At 31.6% G+C, this 25,752-nt stretch overlaps 2 protein-coding genes across 4 annotated transcripts in view; both read left to right on the top strand.

The window, feature by feature from the left end:
* The window catches only part of LOC111639088 (tripartite motif-containing protein 2-like), a 14,047-nt gene extending 9,932 nt beyond the window's left edge, over positions 1–4,115 (top strand). The window contains exons 2-5 of one of the 3 annotated variants that reach the window (XM_023384867.1): positions 407–520; positions 594–1,070; positions 2,229–2,438; positions 2,627–4,115. In XM_023384867.1, coding sequence (XP_023240635.1) covers positions 425–520; positions 594–1,070; positions 2,229–2,438; positions 2,627–3,688 — 1,845 coding nt within the window. In that variant the 5' untranslated portion in view covers positions 407–424 and the 3' untranslated portion in view covers positions 3,689–4,115. Of the gene's footprint in view, positions 1–135; positions 521–593; positions 1,071–2,228; positions 2,439–2,626 lie in introns of those variants that run through there. The other 2 variants (XM_023384866.1, XM_023384865.1) reach the window with 2 other exon arrangements.
* Positions 4,116–16,224: 12,109 nt separating this feature from the next.
* The window catches only part of LOC111639084 (partitioning defective 3 homolog), a gene marked incomplete at its 3' end in the record, with an annotated part of 30,519 nt that continues 20,991 nt past the window's right edge, over positions 16,225–25,752 (top strand). Inside the window, exons 1-3 of the mRNA XM_023384858.1 lie at positions 16,225–16,677; positions 23,050–23,154; positions 23,224–23,401. Coding sequence (XP_023240626.1) covers positions 16,558–16,677; positions 23,050–23,154; positions 23,224–23,401 — 403 coding nt within the window. The remainder of the gene's footprint in view (positions 16,678–23,049; positions 23,155–23,223; positions 23,402–25,752) is intronic.

Here is a 25,752-nt window from a genome sequence, read left to right as displayed (position 1 = left end):
ATTTTATTATATATAATATAAAATTCGATTCGAAGATTCTGAAATTTTGAAAAAGAGCAAAATCAATACTATTTTGCTTTTTTTTTAAATAATTTATTTGAATACAGTATTAGGAAAATTAATTTGAGATAAAATATAATTTTGATTTTATGATGTTGCGGCTAAACAAATTTAATTAAAATAAAAATTTTGTTCAAAATTTTACGAGAATTTCGTCATTAAGGCGGTGGTTAATATAGAATATCCTCATAAGGCAATGAAAATTGTAATCATTTAGAAAGCCCTCCCTTAGCTTTTTAAAAATACATTGCCCAATTTGGGGAAAAACATAGAAATAAACAATAGAAATGAGTAGATACGTATGTTTTTTTTCTTTTCTTTTTTTAATTTGAAAAATAATTTCCAGCCAAACTAGTTGGAAATTATGTCGACTTCATACTTTACGAGTGCTGCCATCTGTTTATGTATATCTCAATCACTTATTTTTCATTTTAGTATGTTGGAGGATCGACCCTTTCAGGTAAGCTGCAACTTAAATTGGCTTTAAAAAGTAAATGAACAAAAAATATCGGATTAATATTTAATTCGTTAAGGTAATCATGGCAAGCGAATCGGAGATCTGCGTTAATGATTTCGAGAAAAAGATGGAATCGCTTCGGCAATTAGTCACATGTTCCATTTGCCTGGATTGTTTCCGTCATCCTATTATGCTGCCATGCCAGCATACTTTCTGTCAGTTATGTCTGTCGAAAATTGCTACTGAAAAAAACGTCCAGTGTCCCCAATGCAGAGAAACAATTTCCTTGTCTTCGGGACTGGCCTCGTTACCCGTAAACATACATCTTCAATCTGTAATTGAAGTCCTACAGACCGATGCGGCCAGTAAAGTCACGTGCTCTTCTTGCCAGATTAAAGCTGGAAATCCTTTAAAATGTGGACATTGCGAGCAACAATATTGTACGGATTGTCATGCCAAGCATTTATTAGTAATGAAGGAAAAATTAAATAAAATGGCCGACGAATTGAAAGAAAAAATATCATTTATAAATGAAGATTTTCAAAAATTTCAGGTAGAATTTTTTTATACATATAAATATTTAAAATAAAACTAATATTGAATTGTTTATAACCGTAATAAACGTAAATTAAATCAACTTTCTAAATGTAAAAAGCGAAATTTTTTGAGAACAATGGGAGTTGGAAGGACATCATCTTGCACTGACCTACATAGTAAAATTCGTGTTTGAAAACGAGTTTTTAGAGGACAAATGTAGGATGATGTGTGTTTCTAAAAACACAAACCACTTTTCTAAATTTGTTTATTAATTTAAATAACGTGACATTTAATTTTAGAAAATTAATTTAATTACAGCAATTATGGAAGCTTAAACAGATGAAAGAACTCAAATTTACACTGTTCTTTTCTACATTCCTCTCTGTGGGCACTAAGAGGGTCTTTTTAATCGTACCCATATGGGTTTAGGCCAGGCCCACAGTAGAGACAACCCATTATCCGGGACAGAGCGCCCATAAATAATTCCTAGCCGGATTCGACCCCGGATTCCTCAAGAGCGGAAGGCCGCTTTGGCCCTCCAACTTATATCTAATTAAATTAATCTTTAATTTAAATAAAGAAAATTTATAAATATTGCGTTTTCTTTATATAATACGTTGTTTTCATTGTAAATAATGATTATTTTATTTTTAAATTTGTGACATTTCACGTTTCCTTTTAAGACAGGAAAATATCTTTGCATCAATTAAGATGCTTGAGTTTATTCGTGTAGAAATTTTTAAATCAGGAATAACCTGTTAGTAGGAAATGACATTTTTTTTATTACATAATAATAGTATAAAGGCTATATTAAGTCAAAGAAACAAAATTTAGTTTTATGATAATCTCCAGTTTTATTTATTTAATATATTTTATAAACTCCACTCTGTGGACAATAAGAGGGGTTTTTTCATGTCTATTGTGGGTTCTGCCACAATGGGCATGATGGTGAGGTATAGGGCCCAATATATTTGCGACAGACAATCCCCTAAAAATGTCTGGGATTTTTCGACCACCCAGATTCGAATCCAGGTTCCCAGAGATGTTAGTTCTGGGAGATGATGACACTTAAACTACCTCATCCATAATACAAAATATGCTTAGAAATTAATATATTTATTCTTATAACAAAATAAATTTTCATTAAAAATATTTTTATTTATCATTTTTCCAGGAAGAATGCAAATTAGTGAACAACAACATTCATAAAGTGATAGAAGCGAAGATACTAGCTCTTAGAAATAACGAATCAACGTTAACAAACGAAGTTGATTCGGTTTTAAAAACGGAAGAATTAACAGTAAATGAATTAATTAAGAAAATCAATACTTTAATAAATGAAATAAAAACCATCGACGATTCGAACCAAGAAGCAGATTATATGGTTAGTCTAGTTTATTTATTAGTCTGAAACTTTACGGACTCGAACCCGGGTCTCTCAGCGAGGTAGACTGATATTCCAACTATCTTGACCATCCGACCGGTCTACTTTTTCAGATTAGAACAATGTAAAAATAATTACTAGCTCCATTAAAAAATATCAATTTTTATGATTTCTTTTTAATTTTTCAGGTTAAACATTTTATAAAATATCGTCAGGATGTTTCTCAATTAATATCAGAAATCACCGCTGAAAACTCTCGAAGAAAGAGAAAAGTTGTTTTTGATTCCCATTCGTTGACAATTACTTGGAAAGAAAAAGATAAAGAAAATTCTATTTTAGAATCGAATGAAAATATGGAGCGTCATTCGCGATTTTACATTACCAAACAGTTTCATCTAAAGTGCAAACTCGTATCTGAAATGCTGCAAAGACCTTCTGGAACTGCTGTATCTCCGTGGTCGAGTGAATTTTATGTAGTTTCTACCGATACGCACTTAATTCATGTTTTTGATTTACAGAATGGAAAATCCATCAGTTCTTTCGGAAGGAGAGGGCACAAAGATGGAGAATTTCTGTGTCCTTTCGGGATTGCTCTATGCCCGTTACAACACAAAATTTATATCACCGATAAGTGGAAACATTGCATACACGTTTTTAATAAAGACGGGGAATATCTTCGTCAGATTGGTACCAAGGGTAGAGCGTCTTCTCAGTTTAGAAGCCCAGAATCAATATGCGTTGATGGAAAAGGAAATGTCTATGTATGCGATACCTGCAACAACAGAATTCAAGTATTCAATTCTAATAGTTGTTATCATCATCAAATAGGGGTTCTTTTGAAAAAGGAAGGTGGAAAAATGAGGCAGAACAGCATGTTTCAAGATCCTACGGGAATAGCAGTAACTAAAGATGGTACCAGAGTTGTCGTTAGTGATTTCGGCCATCACAGAATCCACGTGTTTTCCTCTTTAGGTGACCATCTTTTCACATTCGGCCAGAAAGGAAATCTGAAAGGACAGTTTCTACATCCGGAATGTGTCGCCGTTGACAATAAAGGATTTATTCTTGTCGGGGATAGTGGTAATGGCAGAATACAAATATTTCGACCCGATGGATCCTATGTCAGAATGTTTGGATGCAAAGATTTTTCTGAAGAAAAGTTTAATTGGGTGTCGGGTATTGCTGTTACTGACAATTACGAGATTGTTGTTTGCGATTTTAAAAATCATTGTGTACAAATGTATTTATAATTGTTATGAAAATGTCAATTAAAGTCCCGTTTTCTCGCGTAAATCTCTACAGAAAAGTAATCCAAAAAATTTTCTTTGTTCGTGGTAAAAGTCTGGAAAGTCGAGTTTAGAAAGTTCTCAATTTTTATCTACGGAATCTGGAAAGGAATTTTTTTAAACCAATGGCAATCGACTTGAGACGTACTGTACGTCGTCATCACGCGTAGTCTCCTTTAATCATTAAGAATTTTCTTCCATCACCTTGACAATGTGAGTCGTGACATCATCACAATAACAATCAATTTCTAACAATTTAAATGTATTTTTCCGAATATAATGAGAACACGGTGTTTATTCCGGAGAGAATCACTATAGAAAAGTAATGCCGACAAAAAATACAGAAAATTTGTCCGCATTACTTTTCCGTAGTGATTTTCCTCAAGTGAGAACGGGGCTTAAGATGAGAAATTAATATTTTATTTTATAATATATTGAAGAGTTATTTTCAATAATTTTAGTTTTTAAATGGAAAATGAGAAATTATCTTTGATAAAAATAAAATTTTAAACATTACAGTATTTCGATATTAAATATGTTTTTATGATATAAGCCGCTATTAATTTTATCAATATTTAATTTTTAATAATTTTGAATTAATTAGACTAAATTAATGGGCATTACGTATATTTTATTAAGACGTATTTTCCTTTAACTACGTTTAAAAAATTAATCTCTACACAAGTTCAATTCTTTATATCTGAATTAGAAACATTTGTATACACGTTTAAAACAATAAATATTCTAATTATTGTTTGTACAATTAAATGTCTTTAATCTATAAAAATATCAATAGTTTGAATTTTACATGAACTGCTTCATTGATTTAAAAACAAATTTTGAAAAATGAAATTTGTTTACACCAGTAGCGTGTATAGAATCGATATTGGAGAGGCAAATTAGAAAAATCAAAGTGCACATCTACATTTATCCCTGCGCTACTGTAAATGTGCCCGAGTGGATAAAAGCCATTAAACACTCCTCGTCGTGGGTTCGCGCCGCACAAATGGACTGGCCGCTTGGAATTTTCCGGGTTTACTTCACTTAAACTGGCTACTTCTTTATAGAAATTTTTTCCTAGAGGCACCATTGGCAGATCGCCCACGTGTTGCGTATCCTTATCCCATCCATCCACTAGCGCTGTAGATGAAGAGTAAATAAGATATTGTATAAGCTTGTACTGTAGGTATGTGTAAATTCGTTTGTTTCATTCGAAAATTTATTTATTTACAAAAATAAACTAGTCATTGGTCTAGAGTCAAATAGATCTGTTTACACGGACATAATTAAATTAATTAATTAAATAAACAAGGGCTCCTCATTAAAAACACAATGATACGGTAATGCGTTAATTGTATTTCAATACAATTGCTCGTTAATACTGTACACAATTGCAAGTTACAATTGTATTATTTATTATGTGCATTTTTGATTAAACAGCATATAAATTTACAATATTACTAAATAAGCATCATATTTAGTGCAGCAATTTAAGTGTAGACATTTCAGACGTGCTTGGATGCATATTTATTCCATTCCCATGAAATTACGAATAAGAGAAGACCAGTTTTCTTCGCTTGAGTTACTTTTTCCTCTATCTCATTAAGCACACCCAAGATTGGAATATCTTTGTCATCACTTATTTCACCGAGCTGTCAATTTAACGTTTTGTTATCACATTTACTTCACAATTCATAGAATCAGCTACTTTATTTATGCTGTATATTTTAAATATGATAAGCCAAACCTGTAAACAACGGCCACTAACGGCCGTAGTTCGGAGGTGGCCGTCGTTTAGAAAATATTTTGTAATCATTTTTGCAAGGAAAAAAACTCCTGAATAAAATGGCTTCCGTTTACAAGTGGCCATTTTATCCCGCAAAGCCCTTCAACTTTCGAGGGCCTGGTACCGCTTAAAATATTATTGGAGTTAAACGAATTCCGTTGTCTTAGAGTTGGAGTCTGCGGTGACCATTATTGGAGGTTCGACTGTATTTTCTTTATAATATTTTATAAATTCAAGGAGAGACAATAATAACATCAGAAATGGCATATTATTGGTTTTATGGGCGTATTTCTATTACTTTGCTCTAATAACTTCTGCTTTTGAAGCCAACAATTCTCCTGACCTTCCAGTTCAACAATCGAATTTTGCTTGAAACAAATATTCGTAGGACTCGTGTTCAGTGACACATTAATTCTTGATTGACTAAATCCATAAAAAGACTTCCCAAGGTTCTTCTACGTAAAAAATAATAGTTCTGTCATTAAAAAAAAGCCATGGAAAATATATATTTTGACTCCTCTAGAACTAAACATTCTATTGCTAAACGATTGCTGAAGAAAGTTTTTCAGAATTTAATGGTTGAAAAAATAAAGAAGTTCGATTTATAAATACTGTATTTTCCTTTTATGGTTCAGTAAATATTGATAATTATTTCCTTTAGAAATTAATTTCCTATGAAATATAAACATTCGTTACTTTAAAATATAACAGGAAATAACGAATTATCGAAGATTATAAGTTATACAGTCAAACCTCTAAACAGCCACTGATGGGAGTTGTCCGCTAACGGAAATATAAAAATGTCCAAAGTTTGAAGATTATTTTGTATGCATTTTTTGTTCAAAATAAGTTCGTAAAAAATAGCCGATGATTACAGGTGGTCCTATTCTATGGTCCTATGGTATCTATTTACTAATAGATACGTTTTTCATTGGATGGTCATCGGCCATCCAATGAATAGTGGTTATGGCATTAGCGTACCCCGACTGCCTCCATCGTGGGTCTGACCAAACCTATGATGGATATGATTAAAAGGCCCTCTTAGTGCCCACAGAACCTGGTGTAAGAAAATACAATTAGTGTATTTGAATATATAAATTACAAAAATTTTAAATCGACTCTATTACCGAAAATTGAAATGATGTAAAATTTGAAATATATCCACAATATTCTTTATTTGTTATTCTACGCTCTTTGGTTAAAATAAATTAACCATAAATATAAAATTAGTCACAGTAGATGCTATTGTATATTTAAAAAACAGTAATAAAAACAAAACATAAATATTTATGTGTGTTTATCGGTGGTATTATTCACCACTCAAAACATTCGATTCAACAAAGTGTGAACAACTTTTAGGACTTAATTTTATTAAGGGTTTTTTTTTATTTATTTATTCTTACCGTCCTATGGATACAAAGAGGGCCTTTTAATTATATCTGTCATGGATTCGGCCAAGATAACAATGGGTGCTGCCGGGGGGTGAGGGACGAGGCCCAACGTATCCAGGACTGAGAACCCTCTCCCGAAAAATTATTGGTTTTTCGACCGTCCGGATTCTAACTCGGATCCACCAGAGCGGTAGGCTTATTCCTTAATAATTAGAAAAACCATTTTAATACCCAGAAGGGGAAAATGTAAAAAAAGTGTGCTATCCGAGCTTACAATATTTTGTATCGTTTTATTCTTCATACTGTCAATAAAAAATCCATTAAATTGAAATAAATTATAATTGCAATTTAATTTTCAAAGCTCATAAATCAATTTGTTTATTCCCCCAATGAAGAAGTCTTATCGGATATTTTTATTTTTTAATAAATACCCAAAAAAGTTGAAATTCTTTTTCATAAATATAATTTACCATAATTTATCAGTATTTTAAAGTGACAATATCGGGATCCAATTGATTTATATTGATTTTCTGTGTCACGAATCTTATTTCCCTTCTGTTATTATTATGTGCAATGAACTACAAATGAAATATGTTAAAAAGGTAAAAATTTATCTAAATTTTCTATAAAATGTGTTAGTCCGGTTTTCTATTTTTTGTATTAATATTCTGATAATTCTACGTATGGCATTATTAAGATATAATTAGTGACTTTTGTTCGATTCTATTTACAAATTAATGTTAATTTATAGTTTTTTAAAATTTTAAAAGTCTCGATAACTCAAATGAATATAAATATATCACACAAAAAAAAATCGGCATATTTACACTTACGGATTTGCTTATGCCTATTAGAGCAGAATGGATAAAACCAGTGAACTGGTTATAGTTGGTCAGTGGATTCACTCCTGGCCAACTGGCTGGTCAGGTGAAGTTTTCTTCACGTTTCTACGTCGCCTTATCCCATCAATCCAATCCATCTTTAAAATATATTTAATTTTTGGCTATTCACATGCATAACAGACATATTGTGTTTAAAACATAAATAAAATCATCATAAATTTTGTTTTATTATGGGTTTTGTTGCTTTTAATTTTAAAATTTAAAGCAGAATATCTATCAACGACATGCCATAAATTCTCTACTTTTATGAAAGAAAATTAATAGCCTGTCATCTATGATAATTTTTTAATGCATGATGAATTAAAGCGCTGTTTATTCAAATGTAATTTTATCAAAACTACTATTTCCAATTATTTTTTTCATTTATTCTGAGAATTTAAAAGTCCAGCAATAATAAAAGCTAGTAAATACTGGTAGTTGGTTACGGATTCGCGTCTCACCAACGAACTACGTGGAATTTTCCGGGATTTCTTCACATGTAATTTATCACGATACCTACTGAAGATTACTAATAATGTTCACGTAATATATTACTTAATAATAATAATGTATATTTTTTGGTGAAAATTTTAAATGCGATTTGCGAGTCAATTTAAATAATTGTAAATATTTATTTTTAATTATATTTTTTATGCTTTGGCATAAAAATATATATTTTATCTCTTTTCGTTCTGTGGGCATTTAATTAAGGGGCTTTTTAACCATACTCATCGCCCACAATGGAAGCTGCCGGATGATGAGGACGGGGCATTATATAATTATAATATGTGACTAAAATTAATTTCTTCTCAATAATTAAAGTTTTTGACATTTAGTTACCTTGCATATTACGGAAAATATTTTAAATTATTCTTAAAAGTATTATAATACAAATATAGAAGTGGCTATAAATTAAAGATTAAGGCACTCTCAGCCTACCGCTCTGGTGGTCCCGGCGGTCGAAAAACCTCAGGAAATTTTCGGTTGTTCTGTCCAGGATATGCATATCCCATACAGGATATTTCGGGCTCCGTTCTTCACTGTCATGTCTCCTTCATTGTGGCCTGACCGAATATAAGATGAGTATGATTAAAAGGCCTACAAGGGGAAACGAGTAAAAAAAAAAGGCCGGCGATCGTCTATCTTTTCTACACGTCTATAGTTTAAACCGCAGCTTTTAATCAAAAAGAGCATCGTGGGGTGTAGTCGTTTTAGCGCCCTTCTGCTATGCGCCGCATATTATATTTGTTATAATTTATCCCTCTGTGCAAAAATGACCTTTCACTTAACTTCCTGTTTTTAATTCTCCACCCAAATTTTTTACTATACAACAATTAAAAGAATTTCCATTTTAAACAGGATTTTTATCTATCTAACATTCTACTTTAGCACATAAAACTATCGTATTAAGGTATTTTACGTCTTAAATTATAGGCCCATATTACCATAAAATTGCGGATAATTGCACTTACGTTTCTTAATTTTTATAATTACGTTATATATTATATATATATATGGTAAATTTCTTTTAATTTCTTTATGATGCTATTGCAAAACTTTCGAAATTTTTATATAAAAAAATATTAAACAAAAGAAAAAATGTGGAAAAAATTATATTTACAAATTGTATCACTGTAGATAGACAATATTAATTCAATATTCCGATAAGATTTTTTTAAAATTTTAATATTTAAATTTTATGTTATAGCCTAGATCCGTGACTTAGTTTGATCTCCAAAAGCTTCAGATACCCCACTAGTAGCAGAGTAGATAAAACCACTGAACACTGTCGTGGGTTCGCACCTGACCAACATGTTGACGAAATAAAGTTTTTCCGAATGTTTTTTACGCGCGTAACTCCACCTAAATAGGGGCTAGTTTCCCACAGAAAATCCTTCCGGGAGGCACCTCCTTGAAAGATGGTCCATGCGTTGCGTTACTTATCCCATTAAAACTATAAAAAATACTTCAGATGACGAAAAATAGTTACGGTTCTAGTCTTTTGTTCGCCAAAAGCTATAAGAACACTAATAAGAGTCCCCGTTATATAAAAAGAAACATCGAGACAGTAATTCATGAATTTCCAGAACGTTGTTCTTCTATGGAATTTTGAAGTCTTAAGAGTTAAGATCCCCGTCGAGACGATAGTTAAAACCTTTGCATTTTCAAAGGCCAACAAACAAAAATTCCGATATTTTTTAAATTTAAAGTACAGCAAAAAATACCAGTTGCGTCATTGTTCGGAGACAATATTTTTTGCGTTTTGACCAGAGCCAGAAGGAGTAAATCGAACAATCGTAGGATCATAATGTATTCCCATTCTTTACAGATAAGGGGTTTGCGTTGAATGAGTATTGTATTGCTGGGTGAAAGAGATCAATGTGCTTTGTGGTGAAAGCTAGGGAGTGCCGAAAATATATTTGAATTTCCTTGAATATTTGTAATGTTTATTCCAGCATCAGAAAAAATTCTGTAACAGAAAACAGCACCAAAATTACCATTAAAAATTCATTAGTTCCGATGAAGTCTGTAACTAATTAGTATTTTATAACAATTAAGAGATGTTAATTTATAAAATCCGTCATACAGATCAAAAGCAAGACAATTAAATACATAATTGTAATTAAAAAAAAGCCACGCCTAATTTCGTAAGTACTTATCTACAATACTTATAACTAAACAATAGTACATTAATTTGTTTATAAAAAATATTTATATTATTTTTAGGTTACAACTTTCAAAATAATAACTCTAATTTTCTGAATTTATCGTCTTACGCAATAAATTTTATAATAACAATTGTATTCATATTTTGCTAAATGTAAAAGAAAATGAAATTTTATTTGTAATTCTGTAAAATTCTAGATAATCTGATTATCTATCTAATTATGGGCTATTGTTCGCGATCGGGAAACCTTAAAAAGTTTATGTTACAGAAACATATTAACATCTTAATTTTAGTCAATTTTAGACATTTTAATCAATATACATTCAAACCTGTGAACAACTACCACTGACGGGAGTATAAAAATGTCCGTTCTTTGGGATTGTTGTGTGTGCATTTCAAAAATAAACGTTCCTGAAAAGATGGCCGTTATTGGAGGTTCGACTGCATGCCATTTTAATTAACAAGTATCGATCCCATTTACAATTTAGTAAGCTTCCTATTAATTAACATTTATTAGATAAAGGAATTTTAATTACATTTTCTAAATTTTAATATTTATTAGCCCTTTTACTGTTATAAATTACACTAAATATTGCAAAACTGGCCCCTATTTAGATGTTAGACACGTGAAAAAACCCTGAAAACTCTTTTGGTCAGACACGAACCCACAAACGGTATTAAGTGGTTTTTTCTCCGGTAGGATAATTTATTTACAAAAGTAAGATGGACCCAGGGCTCATTCCTGGTTACGTTATTGATCTGCATAGGTTGATGTAAGTAGAAGATTCCTTTTAAAAAAATAAAATAAAATAAAATAGCCCTCTAAGGGAAACCAACAAAGAAAATACAGGTAGTTCCCTAACAGAACACGTCATCCGATGTCTGTAGACATAAATAGTAAGTTAATATCGACCGCCCGCTGATTCCTTTCTATGAACCACAAGCAATTATTCCGTCTCTACTGGATAAAGTAAGACGTGCAGGAACATCTCTTTTATATTTTCTCCTTATTAAAAAAAAAATAATAATAATATCTTTAAAATTTTATATTTAACATAGCGACAATCTCGACATTCAAGATCAGGGCCGGATTTGCACATAAGCTAAACAACCTGCAGCTTAGAGCCACGCAGGGCGTCGAGAGGGGAAGCTGATGATATTCCTCCTGGCTCGGAGCGAACTCCGAATCCCACAGTAATTCCTACCCTCTATAAATTAATGCTATTTTTACTAGCAGAAATATAAAATCTTTAAGACTGCTTTTTATTAATAAGCATTCTACGTATATCATTTCTTCAAAACAAAAATAGTAAAAGAGCGTTTAAGTTCTCGACGGTCCTGGGCCTCGCGTTACAAATCTACAGTTTAAGGCCACACAGTTTTACATATATATATTTGATAGAGAGAAAGGGTCCGTTATGTTATAGTTTCGGATCACGACAAGTCTAAGATCGTCCCTTCATTTTATTAATTTAATTAGAATCGATAATCAAAAACGTTAAACGTGTCCTTCATTGTTGTAACGTGGACTATATTTATTAGCATATTAATTATATTTGAGGCCGGAGTGTTTGATAACCTATATAACTAAACAAGTTCAGCCTTTAATATTAAAATAGTCTATTATTTTCGTGTAGTCATTCTTATAACGGTGTCAGAAATTTAGGTTGTTTGATTTGTGCGTCCATTACATCTGTTAGTAAATTATTATTTAAATAATATAAGACTAGGAAAATATCTTTGTATTGTTTCAAGTGTTTTCTTTTTTTGATTGAGATTATTCCTTAGATTCTAAAGGATTGCCGTGGAATAATGCAAAGCAACACATAGACAATCTGCCAAGGGAGAGAGGTGCAATGCCGGATTGCAAGCTAGGCACTTGCTTGCAATCCTGCTAAGCCCCGAAATTGGAAAAAATAAAACAATTTTATACAATTGTATATCATAATTTATAAATAATTCTACATTTATAATATGATGTCGTGAAATTACGTAGAAGACGTCCAATCATCTGCGACTAGAAGGTTGAGGTCTTAATCTGCCACCGGGGAGGTACCTCTCGAGAAAACTTTATATGGGAAATTCGCATCTATTTAGGTGTTAGATATGTGAAAAAAACCCGGAAAATTCCGTGCGACCAGCACTTGGTCAGGCGCGAAACCGCGACCACTCGGCTACTGATGGGCCATAAATTCCAAAAAATAGAAGAGAACCTTAAGCATAATTTTTATTTCTCTTTAAACTGTAAAGAACATTATCCCATTGACCTTCTTGGTAAATTAATTGTCAAATGTTTATGATCGATCGTATGTAAGAAGTTTCTTCAATAACAAAACAAAGATAAAAGAAAAAATTAATAAGCTTCAATTGTTTGATATACAAGTTCATTTTAATTCTTAATAGCTTAATGGATCATTATCGAAACAGTTAAAATATTTTGAAGCAGAAAGATCCAATCATTCCGTGTAATGATATCTCCCCATCGGCTCTATATCCTATTAGTTATTGTAATTTAATGGGGGGTAATTCGAGAAACAGGTTCTGTAACGATACTTAGAGAATAGGATATCTCTTCTAAAGAAGGAGATTCGCTAAAATAACTTCAATTATCAGCAAAATACTTTAAACTTTAGATAAAAAAAATAAAAAATAAATGATTTTATTGGTCGTATTTTTCGAGATTGGGGGATGGACAATATTGAAGTGCCTCACCCCACCATATATAGGCCTATATACCTTACTATAGTGCATTCACATACACATACAACATGATTAAATTATACGCTTGGTTATGTTTATCGGGTTTCGGGGTGGTGAGGTGGGCCACCCCCTAAAACATCATTAAAATGTATTGTCGTCAGACTTAGGTAAGTCAAAGAAAGCTGTTTTCTGTAGTCTTAATGTGGCATGATCCACCTATGAGGAGGGATGTGTGGATGTTAATGTTAATGTAATGCGATCCAAATCAAATAAACACAAAATATCATATTTAAAATAAGAAGAAATATTTTTTTAATAATCCAAATGTAAAGGAGATTTTATATTAAAAAGCAAAAAACACGTATGCGATGAGATGAGACCGGGTGCGACTGGTTGAAAGTTGATGCGACGCGACGCGATTCTACACGCACGAAAGATAAAAATGTTAATAGTTTCCGTTTTCTATATAAGATCATTTTTGAAAGTTAATACGATAATTTTTTTAATATTAAACTCACTTTTATTCGCTAGAGTATTTTTTTTATAAGTTATTTTCAATGGCAGACGAAATAACAGTTGAGAAACAAAGACTTTATTTTGTAAATCAGTGGAATCAATACCGAAACGTCTCGAAAATGTGCAAGTTCTTCTTAGCTTACACCAAAGAAAATAAGATTCTTATAGCATATACCATACTGAAAAAAAAGTGATAAAGTTATAAAATTATGCACCATATCTGAATGCCACGTGGAGTTTACCACGTTTACTTCACGTGTCTAACACCTAATAGGGCCAGTTTTCATAAAAAGTCCTTCCGGAAAGTCCTCCCTTGGTAAATTACCCATATGTTGTAGTAGCCTATTGGCTAAAACCGCAGAGCACTTGGTAGCGGGTTCGCACCCAACCAACGGGCTAGCCATGTAGCGTTTTCAAAGTTTTTTTTCGCCTGTCTAACATCTGAATAAAAGCCAATTTTTCGTAGAAAATCCTTCCGAAATGCATCCCCTCTTGGATGATCCCCATGTGCTGCGTTGCCCTCTTCCATTAATCTTATCCTATCCTAATGCTAGAGAAAAATATGCTAAATTAGAAGTTAACACAATTTTATAGAAGGAACAGCAGTTAATGTTATTTATTAATATAAATAATTTAAACAATTCTGTTTTTATAAAAAATTTACTTTAGATAATTGATATATAAATGTGACAAAAAATACATCGAATTGATTAACTTAAGTGCGAAGGTTTAGGATTATAGTAAAAATTGAATGATAGTTACATCATTATTGTGATGGAGTCCTCGATCCAGATGGTCGATCGAAAAGATTAATCTTCTCTGACAAATTCTGTAGTAACGGATTAATTTCTATGACGCAAGCATTACGTTTAAATATAATAAATGGATTTAGGGATTAATTCATGATTCTTTGAATCTAAACTAGTTTTAAAAAAATTGTAGATTTATTCTTTACTCTATTTGGAAATCTTGATGATGTAACACAGAATGTAGGCATTAGACACGAGAAAAAAATTCGGAAAACTCCACGTCGACGAGGTACGAACTCTCGACCGACTATCGGTGTTTAGTGGTTTTAACCACTCGAGCACTAGTGGGCACGCCGGACTTCAGACTCGTCGTGGCCCAAAGCTATAACATATAACAGGCTCTTTATAATGATAATGCGAGACACTAAACTGTTTAGCATATTCGGCCCTGATGTAACACAACACCAATAAAAATCATTTGTTGTATTCTATGTTTCATACAGTGCCTTTTAATTTCCTACATAAAAATGATTTTTAAAGTAACATTTTAGTTTTAAAAAATGCTTAATTATTATAGAAAAGGGTAAAAAATGAGGCTCACTTTTAAATTATTTAGTTTTTTTTAAACTGGCACAAAAAGTAAATATTGTTTGTAATTAAAAGATTTATACACATGATTTTATCTATTTAATTTAAACACATGCATAACTTTGAGATAAAATGGGAGGGAAGCTAAAATATTAGTCTTGACCTAAAATTTTTGTTACGTTTCGTATAATTTTCTTTCGAAATTGCAAGCGAATACAAGTATATTAATTGAATATTTTATCTTCATTTATAGAAACATAAAAAATAACATTTATTATTAAATCAAACAATTTTTCATTTGTGTACGGGTCATATTTTTTTCTGAAAGGGAAAAGTTATCGTTCCTCCATTAGCCAGCTTATTAATTTTATAATTGTTGAATTTAATGTATTACGTAAAAGTATTTTTTCACCTTCGAAGACATTCAAAGCATTTCCTTTGGAAAGAAGAAAAGAATTGCGACCTCCAACCTCTTCGAGAAAAATTCTATTGTGTTGCGTGTATCTATTTATTCACACGCGAACTGGAACGACGACTCCTAGAAAAGCGCTTCTCCTCCAGGAGATGCTTCTGACAGGTGACAATCGTACAAAAGTTCGAAAACATATTAAAAAAAAAGGAATTTTCTAGAGAAAAACGCACTTTTCTTACGAGAGTAACGGTGAGAAGTGATACATTCTAACAAGATCATTTACTTAACCGAGCATAAACCGTTGACCGGTTCGAATTACACAAAAAGCATTATCCTGGTATAAGTGACGTTTATTCAAAGCAACAGTTTGAAAAATAACGTATTAAAATATTAAATTACCGTCGGTGGACGCTATCTGTGTCATCCCATTAAAATAATATTCATTCATGACTACGAATGAATCGGTTAATTCATTCTAATGAAAGCTAATTTAATTTAAATTCTTATTTTTAATTCGTCATTTTCGTTTTGAATAATGGCGCCTCTGTATTACACGTTATTCCTTGTATAGTAGTTAACAGTGCGGAGTCGACGTGGCGCTGACGGATACCGAATAAAAAGTAGCTTGCGATGGTTTATTTCGAATCAATAATTAAAATCGCGTAATTTTATAATATCGAGCTTGAAAATTAACCGAGCGCAACTGTTCCGTTCAAACGATCTGCCATCTTAGCGTAATTAATTAATTGGAAGGATCTCGGCGAATTGGTCCAATGAGAAGAGTCGGACGTCTCACGTGACGAGACTAGAGGCTTGTGATCGGTTACTACGACGACGTCATAGGTCAGTCGAGTTGCTGGTTGCAGTCGAGGTTGTGCCGCCTTTCAACCGTCCATCTTTACCAGTTCCGTCCTCATGGCTAAACAAAGTTTTTAAGGTGACGACGATATCGTTATTTACTTAATTAAATTGCCGTTACGGTAATGTGATGGTGAGGGGGAAAATGATAGAATATTTAACAGATTCGGAGATGAATGTTTGTGCATTGATTGAGGTGAGGACGTGAAGACGAAATGATAATGACTTAAGAGTTTGAACTTTTTCGAGGCGTGTTCGGTGCTTAACCTGAAAGCAGTCGAGAGATGAAGGTAACGGTGACGTTCGGCAATGTTCGAGTCATTGTCCCTTGTGGGAATGGCGACATTAGTGTTAGAGATCTAATGGATTTGGCCATCACCAGGTATAAGAAGGCGACTGGAAAGGTGAGTCACTATTCTTTTTCTTATCTTTGGATGCCTGTTAAACCACACAAAGGAGCAATGAATTGCCATTTAAACAAACCATGTGCACGGACATGCCTTTCTTATCTGCATTTTATAAGGACGGTCAAGTTTACTTTAATACAGTATATTTTCTTTCTATCTGGGAAGAGTTCGTGTTACATCTAAATATTTATACTCTGTCACATTATACTCGGAGACTTTAATGGATATAAACAAACTTTTAGTAGCACTAAAATATTACCTGGATTTCTTCCAAGTTTACAACTTAAGAATAAAACTGGAAAATTGAGTGTTACCGAATGAAAGACGTGTTTTAGGCTTACATACACACATACTTACACATAATAGCTGGCCGTTTACAGGAATATTTTGATTCTTAGCATCGATAATCACCTTTACAGCACGAAACTGCGTTTGATTCATCACGAACGAAGTTCGTAGGTTAACTGTGGCCCGACCTTTCGGGGTTCGTCTGTCTTGTTGAACCCATTAAAAAGAAGATATCGGATTACTGTTTGGCATATCTGCTTGGCTGTTTAAGTATCCACTCCGGGACGTCACGATTTGATTTACTTTCTGACAATTTACATAGGCCTAATTCGAATCACGTGTTCGGATCTTCATGCGTTTCTATGTGTGTCAGACAATAACGCGTTACGGTCCACCTTGCATTGCCCCAATGCATGGCCGGAGTGACTAATAGTCTTATCATTTCCTGTCCAACGAAGAAAGACCAAAGAACGTGTTGTGTGAAATTTAAAAACAGCCGACAACAACTGGAAACAGTAAATTTATAACCGGCGATTGTATAAACGACAAAAGGATCCGTCGTAAATAAAAATGTTCAAGGAAACTTTCAAGTATTTGCGTTGTTTTTTTAATCACGTAATTTCGAATAATATCGTTCTCGTAGCTTGCATTAATCGGTTTTTTACGATTTTAATGAGAAAAGTGTTTACGTTAACGATCGCGATTGTAAATACGTTGCATTCTTTAAAAAAAAGTTTAAACATGCTCCAATGAGTTTGTGGCTCTGGCAATGCTGGGTCATGCCAAGGCTGAACTTCAAGTTTTAAAATAGTAAATAAGGAAAAAAACCTCATTTGAAGATTCCAGATTGCTTACATAAAAAAAATGACTATTAATAACACGTTTCGATTTATATACATTAAAGTATTAAAGTAAAAGTGATCGTGCAGTGAAACCCAACCGTTAGTTGGCCGAAGCCATTGTCCACCTGTCTGGCAGCTGTTACTGCTTCCTGTCGTTCGAGGGGAGACGTACATGCTACGATTGAATGGCTGCAGGCTCATACTGCTTGCTTGTTTACTGCGGAGCGAATATTATCCGCAGCACGACTTTTAGTTCTATTGATTATCGTAATGAGAACGACGTGCCTTGAGCGTAACTGTTACTATGGTAATCGTAACAAGTTAAAAATTTCTCTCGCCCTTTACTTATTGGAAAATATCCAACATATGGTCAAAAAATTATTCATGGTATCGCGCGTGTGCGACAGTTCGACAGATGTTAAAAATACTTATATAAAATACGGTCCCCGACTTTGTGTATCTTTATAGTCACATCTGCCACCGATTCCTCTATTGTGACGCAATTGTACGTCTTCTTTTGTATTCGTTTTTCGCTCGTGTAAGCATTACTCCACCTGCATTTAATGTAACTTTAGTCCGGTAACAGGTCGTAACAGATGCTTCATAAAGTTCGCTCTCTAGGGTAAAATTTAACCACTTTCGAATATTCGTTTCGTCTGTGTCCGGATAACAATTGCCGAAATTAGGAACTATATTTAGAAAACGTAATAATACCGAACCATACATTTTTCGAGAGCGGTTGAGTGGCTACCTGTCACAGTTACGGTGTATTCAGATGAATAAACACTAGACCAAAAGAAAAACTACTCTGAAAATTGACTTTCCTTCACGCGAAATCGAGTCAGTTTAGAAAAAAAGACATTAAATTAGTTCACGAATATCATTAAACCCGTACACAATGCTCCATATTAGGTTCTCACTTCGAACTGTAAGAACTACTGTTATAGTTTTTGTTCACAATTCTAAAAAAATGTATTTTAAGCATATACTATGCCAAAAAATTCGAATATATTACACATTTTGATGCTATTATAATGTAACGATTCGCGGGAAGTGACGGATGAGAATATATCCGGTTTGTGCCATTGAATTATGAGTCATCGCGTGAAATTCCTTTTCGATTATAATATTGTTACCTTCGGAGGACGTAAAAACAAAAAATAAAAATTTCAGATATTTAAATTCGTCATAAGAATTAACAGGAAGCATTCGAAAGAAGAAAATAATAACACGAATTGGATTTTTAAATACAGTACGAGCGCCATCTGTCGCCGTTCCCTCCAATCGCGGAAGGTATCGAAAGATTAAAAAAAAAAAAAAAAAACATATATATTCGTTAATTATCCGAATTTAAGAATAACATTACCGGAACTGTTTTTGTTCACTTGATTTCCATGTCAGCGAGCAAGCTTATTTTTTATTTTTTATTTTACAATATCAAAGAAATGAATATGTGAATGGGGGATTTATCGTACGGCACGCCTATCGATCACATTTCACTGGAGGCAAAAACTTCTTTTGTTTCTTAACACACTTAACATTTTATGTAGCGCTTCGGATTTAAACCAAGAGCTAGACTTAAGGCTTGTCGTGGTCCTGAGCTATAATGCCTAACAGGCTTTCCCCTCCACCAATTAGCGATACGCGCAAAAATGTCAGGCCCAAAGCTGCTGCTTGTTCGGCTTATTTGCAAACCAAATACGATTTTTATACAGGAAATACGTAAATAATGCCGATTTAAATACTCGTATTTATCGATTTTTCGCTTAGCACTTCGTATCTGATCTCCTTTTGGGTGGAGTTTATTTTGTGAGTAAAAGTCAATTTAACGAGATTGAATCCTAAATTTATAACTTCGCGTTGGATCTTTTCTTTTTTCTATTTAATTTTTTACATGTATAGAACTTATATAGTTGGTTACGTGCCTTTTGGCTATTTTTATCCCTTTTCAGTGTGTGTGGAGTCGTTCAGGATTTCTGGTTTCTTAAGACGTGCGTAGGAATGAGGTGGTGATAATATTCCGAAAATGTAAACCATAGTAGGAAATGTGGTAACATTTCTGGCTGAATATTTTATTTCATTAGTTTTTCGTAAAAATATTTACAAATTATAAAACTTTACGCCGTCAAAATTATATACTCCATTACATATAATACGTATCATACAGGTGTAGCAGAAAAGAACAATAGTTTTGTTATTATTGTTTTATTATTATTATTATTATTAACACAGGCGATAACGCTGATTAATCATTTATGAACTGCTCATACATTAAAACAGGATTTGGAACGTACCTGTATTAGGAAATTCCCATTTCTATTGCACTAAAGGGGTTTTTCTTCGAGAATCGGTAACCATGCGCATCAACTTTTTTTTTTAACTCCCGTCTTACATTATGTGAATGGGAACGTTCAAAGCGAATTCTAGCATCTCTGGTTTATTTTACCTCCATTAAATTTTACAATAATATTTATCTAATTTTTTCCCTCCCTCGAATGATTGCCGTAACCTTCCAAATCTATTATTGCCTGCTTATTACATAAATTATAAATCGCCCAGGGTGTTGTGTAAAAAGCTTACTGCGATTGACTGTCGACAGGTGAGTCACGTGATTTCCTTTCATAGTACCTGTTGGACCTGTTAAGGTACGGTGGTTGACGGTACATTTAGTAGCTGACCTCGATCGTTTGCGCGTCGATATTTTTAAGATTTTGACGGATGTCGGATACTCTTGCTTGGCTGTTAGGACGTGCACAGAAATACGACATACGTAGAGCTACCAGAAAACACGGAAATCAGGTACGATTCTTGCATTGTTTGTTGCAGCGTGCGCGATATTATTGAAGGAAGTAATTCAACTTATTTTTATAGAATATTTTTTAAAAAAGAAAATGTTTTTTCGTCTTGATCGAATGTGGAATATCCGTTATTTCATGGTCTAGCAATATAATTTATTAACTATATCATATATCCCGCTTATCGGTATTGCTATCTTGTTGTATAGAGTTCGTACGTAGATATAGGTTATTTCACTATTTCTGTTACATATCGTATTTCTGACCATTTTTTAGTATAGGAATAACCTGTCAAAGAAGAACTTAAGAGAAATAGAGCAAATGAATTTTTCTTTTTCACAATTAAAACGCTATGCATTGTAAACATCTTCCGAACACACCCACAATCAACACTAGTCTATGTATTACTTCCGCCATTAAAAAAAATGGAAACACCGATAACATTCTGCTCTGTACATAATTGTTTATTTATATAAATGATAATTATCAGTTCGATTTTAATTTGAGTTGATTGCATAAAGATAGAAGTACGGTTATTGAAAAACTGCGTTTGCAACTTTTCCTCCTCTTCTATTTATAGGCATAATCTAAAATATCTGGAGGTGTTTTTTCTTTTAATATATCAATGGAAGAAATATTAGAGGGTTCGCATTGATGTTAACAATGGGTTAGCAAAAAAATTAATGGTGAATGATTACGTGACATTGTCCACTATTATGATTGGGTAGGGTATTGCACTGTCGCGTGCTAGGGAAATCTAGTTACGAAACTTGGATAATGAGTTACTTATTAGGCTTTTTGAATGTACCTTGCTGAGAATAGCATTCGTATTTACTGCTTATTAATTTTCTCGACACCGCATGAAAATATGTAGAGTAATTTTCAGTTCAGAAATCACTACATGATGTTGATATGCTTCTAGTTATTTTCAATTTGTTACCAGCGAATTCTTATGGTAATGATTTGCAAAAACAAGTTGCTGGTTAATGGCATGACAAACAATTATTATGCATTGTTAAATTTTTTCAGCAGTTATGATAGAAATAGAATTTGTTAATTAATACATGAAAAAACTATATATGCATGGTCTAATATATTATAAAGTGTAATAACTGCTTTAACAAAAATTTGTTTTAATATTTGTGGACTTTTAAAGAATAATAATTTGTTTATAAAAGAAATTGTTTTCAATGCTAGTATATGTACTCTTTTGATAGATTGCAAAAAGTACAACCAACTTTCTAATGCATAATTATTATCATTCTTGTAATTTGAAACTGTACAGTACATTTAAATTATTGGCTCTGTACACTTTTATGGTTAGAATAAATCCAAAGAATTTGCATAAAAGTAAATTGTGTGTTAATAATATGAATTTAAAGTTAAGGAATGCATTTTAAAATAAAAAGATGAATAAGCAGGATTTTCAAAATTAGATCCAGTTCTGTACAAAATTAATGGAAACAAGGCAAAAAACAAAAATACAATGTTTATTTTCTACAAATTCATATATTTTGCCTTGTTTCCATGAATTTGCACAGTATGGTAGAGACTTAAATTTACACTGGTTTTTTTCATTACAAAACATGCTTACATTCAAAAGATAAGCAGATATTTTCAATGCTTTTCAGATATTATTCACAACAACTGACTATAAAATTTTTATATAATTGTTTTATAAAAATTTTTCTAATTTAAAAAAAATAATTGTGATTTTTAGATATTTATTTATTTAAAATTGGTTTTTTTTAATGCAATTAGAGCATTTTTTCAATTAGTTTTAGATTTTTTTATGCCTTATTAGCATATTTCAAATATGGTAATGTATTTACATTTTTAATACTTAAATTAATTTTGTTATTAAGATTTAAAATAATAATTCTTTGGCAAATGCTGAAAAAATTAATCTGGGATATAGAGTCAAAATATGCATCAGTTTCTTTTGATTTGAATGTGTGTGTATATTGATTTTTATTAAAATGTTTGTTTGATTTATTTTGAAATTTATCATATATTTATGTTCATATTCACATCAAGGATCAAGGTTGTAGGTTAACCAGTAAGTGTTCACATACTAAAAATAAAGTGACTAGTAATTGATTAACTTGTAACTCTAAAGCTAGCTTCACACTGTCATACAAACCACTACAAATGGTCACTTACAAAAAGAGATACTTTCAACTCCTAACAAATTGAATGAACTGGCAGTTCATATGGCAATGATTCTTGCTTGTGAATATGGTCATTACTCAATTACTTTCACTTTTGTTGTTAAATAGAAATGTGTTCTTATGTCTTTTGTAGAATCAAATAAACATAAAATATATTACAATAAGCATATTTAGAAATTAAAAATTTATATCTCAAAGAAAACTTTAAATTTTTTGAATTAAATTATTAATTTAATAAATATATGAAATAGTTTCATTATATAATTTTTCTAGCCATCTGATAGCTGGGTTACTATTCATAATCTAAAAATATCTAAAGATGAAGGAATATTATATCCGGATGATCGCTTAACTGATGTCGCAGATGATAGGGAACAGGTATTTTTAAAATTACATATATTTTTTGTGGCTTTAAGAAACATTGCTAAACACAGCATATTTTTACAGATTATTGCAATCTTTGAGGAGCAGTGTTCTTATTTATCAGTTCACAATGGTGGAGATGGTACCAGTGCCAGTTCCATAGGTACAAATAGTCCAGATATATTTCGAAATGGTAAAGAAAATCATTCTTCTCAATGCAGTTATAATGATGTAGAAATAACTGATAGCTGTGTTCCTAATGGTGAGTTTGTAGATTATACTTGATATGTCAACTCTAGTGAAATATTTGATTAGTTTTTGATATTTAGAGATTAAAAAATAATCAATTATATCAAAGTTTTAAAACTCTTTTAACAAATGGTCTTAATTATGTTGAGTGAATGAATTCCTGAATGAATTATTTAAGTTAATCTTTATTAATAAAGTGATTTTTATTGTAAAAATTAGTAAATGTGATTTTTAATTTTAATGTATACCAATATAATTAACTATATTTGAATCTTTGTTACATTCTGAAGTTTTTTTTGGCATTTTTAAACTTAGCCTTAATTATATTTCTTAAAAATATAAAGAATTTTGTATCAAATAAATGGCTTATTTGTATTTATCATAAAATGAATTCTATTAAGAATTCATTTTATGATAAATGAATTCTTAAATATTCATTTAAGAATATTTAAGAATTCATTTTTTCATTTAATGCCAGTTCATAAAATGAATTCTATTAAGAATTCATTTTATGAACTGGCAGTCCTCAGTTCAATATTAAGAATTCAAATTTCAAATATATGATCTCATTATTACTTAAATTTTACAATAAAACTCTTAATTTTTTAAAACTACTATATTTATCTATTTGCTGATTATTTTTGGTGGGATGACACTTTTTATAGACAGTCAGATACTCCAGTGAAGCTCCCATCTCAAATGACTTTGCAGAACTTAGTCAATTGATAGAACATTTTGTAATTGATAAATACAGAGAACATGCAAAACTATTAGTCAGATAAACAAATGAACTATTTATTATGTAAAATAATTACATTTATATTAAGCCTTTCTTGGATGAAATTAATAATAATTTAATAGGCATCAGATTACATCTTTAAGTACATCAGTTCTTAATTATTTAGATGTTACTACATTCAAAAATACTGATAGATATTATATCAAGGTTTAGCACAAGCTGCGTTTGCTTTTATATATATGCACTCAAGGCTATCCAGAGGAAGGAGCTGGGATTATTTCCTGGGCCCAGAAGAAACTTAGGGGCTTATAGTAGTTTCTACCCATATAAAATTAATGTTATTTTTACTTACAAAAAATAAAATTTTTAAAATCCCTGGAACTCAATATCATATCATGTCTCATAAGCCTGCAACTTTTTGAACTTTAATAAAATGAGCTATTATTCATTTTTGTCTTATTTTAGAGATTATTTAATTTCTTTTTAACTACTACTGTCTAGTAAAATATAATTTAATATTAGGAAAGTTGTCCTGAATTATATTTTACTGGATTTATCACTAGTGGAATGTTATTCCACTACTGATAAATATTTATTGCTGTTTTAAAACTTTTCCTCAAATAGAGACAAAATTGGCTTGTCTATCAATGATTTCCTTCTATCATGCAAATTTTATGTTCACACAAGAATAAGATCAAGGACACCTGATAAAGCTGGTGTTTCAAATACTGTACTAAAAATATTCTATATTTAGTATGTTAAATGTTAATATTTCTGGATTATGAACACTATTGTAAATACTATTCTTTATATAGGAATGAAAAAGTCTATAGGCTGATGATTGCTTTAGAAAAGATGAAGATAAATTTATCACTAAAAATTTTCAGTTACCTTAAACAAGCAGTACTGGTATCATTCTAACATTTTTGTTCTAAAATTCTTCAGAAAACATTGTTTTTTAAAACTATTGTTCTTACTTTGCTTTACACTTGACATTTATGCTGAAGATGACATGAAATAAGACAGAAATTTCAAAATAAATTATTTTTGGTGTCCTAAAGTAAGCAGTTTTTTTTTCTACTATGATGCTAGGTTTTATGTATTTTCAGAATTTTTTTTTATTACATTATCTAGATATATACATTTATATATGTACTAGCAGATAAGCCTGGCGTTGTTCGGGCAAAAAGTAACGATAGTGAAGATTAAGAAATTACATTATAACCAATCTTACCCGTTTTCACAGAATGTAAGAATTAGGGTCCCCTGTTTCCAGACTAATTAGAAAATTTTTAGATGGGTCTAAAAATATGTTCAATTTCCCGCGAAAAACCACATGTGTGCCTGTAAATCTTGCACATCACTTTCTGTTAACACTTCCATTCTTAACGCTTTCATTGTTAACACTTTCCCATGGGGAAGTGTTAACAATGAAAGCGTTAAGAATGGGGGGAATTTAAAGTAAAATTATTTACATGGGGGGAATTTTAAAAAATCCCTTCTTAGTATAAATTCTCATGACATACCCTGTGTACCAAATTTCAACCTTCAACTCCTAACCATTTGGGCTCTGTGCTTTATTATTAGGTTAATAATAATAATAATATCTCGATTATATATATATA

The sequence above is a fragment of the Centruroides sculpturatus genome, unplaced genomic scaffold (genome assembly GCF_000671375.1).
Source record: "Centruroides sculpturatus isolate CEXI.00-Female unplaced genomic scaffold, Cexi_2.0 scaffold1274, whole genome shotgun sequence".
NCBI lineage: Eukaryota > Metazoa > Arthropoda > Arachnida > Scorpiones > Buthidae > Centruroides > Centruroides sculpturatus.
Note: the sequence above shows the minus strand (reverse complement) of the source record. Positions and strands in the feature narration are given on the sequence as shown.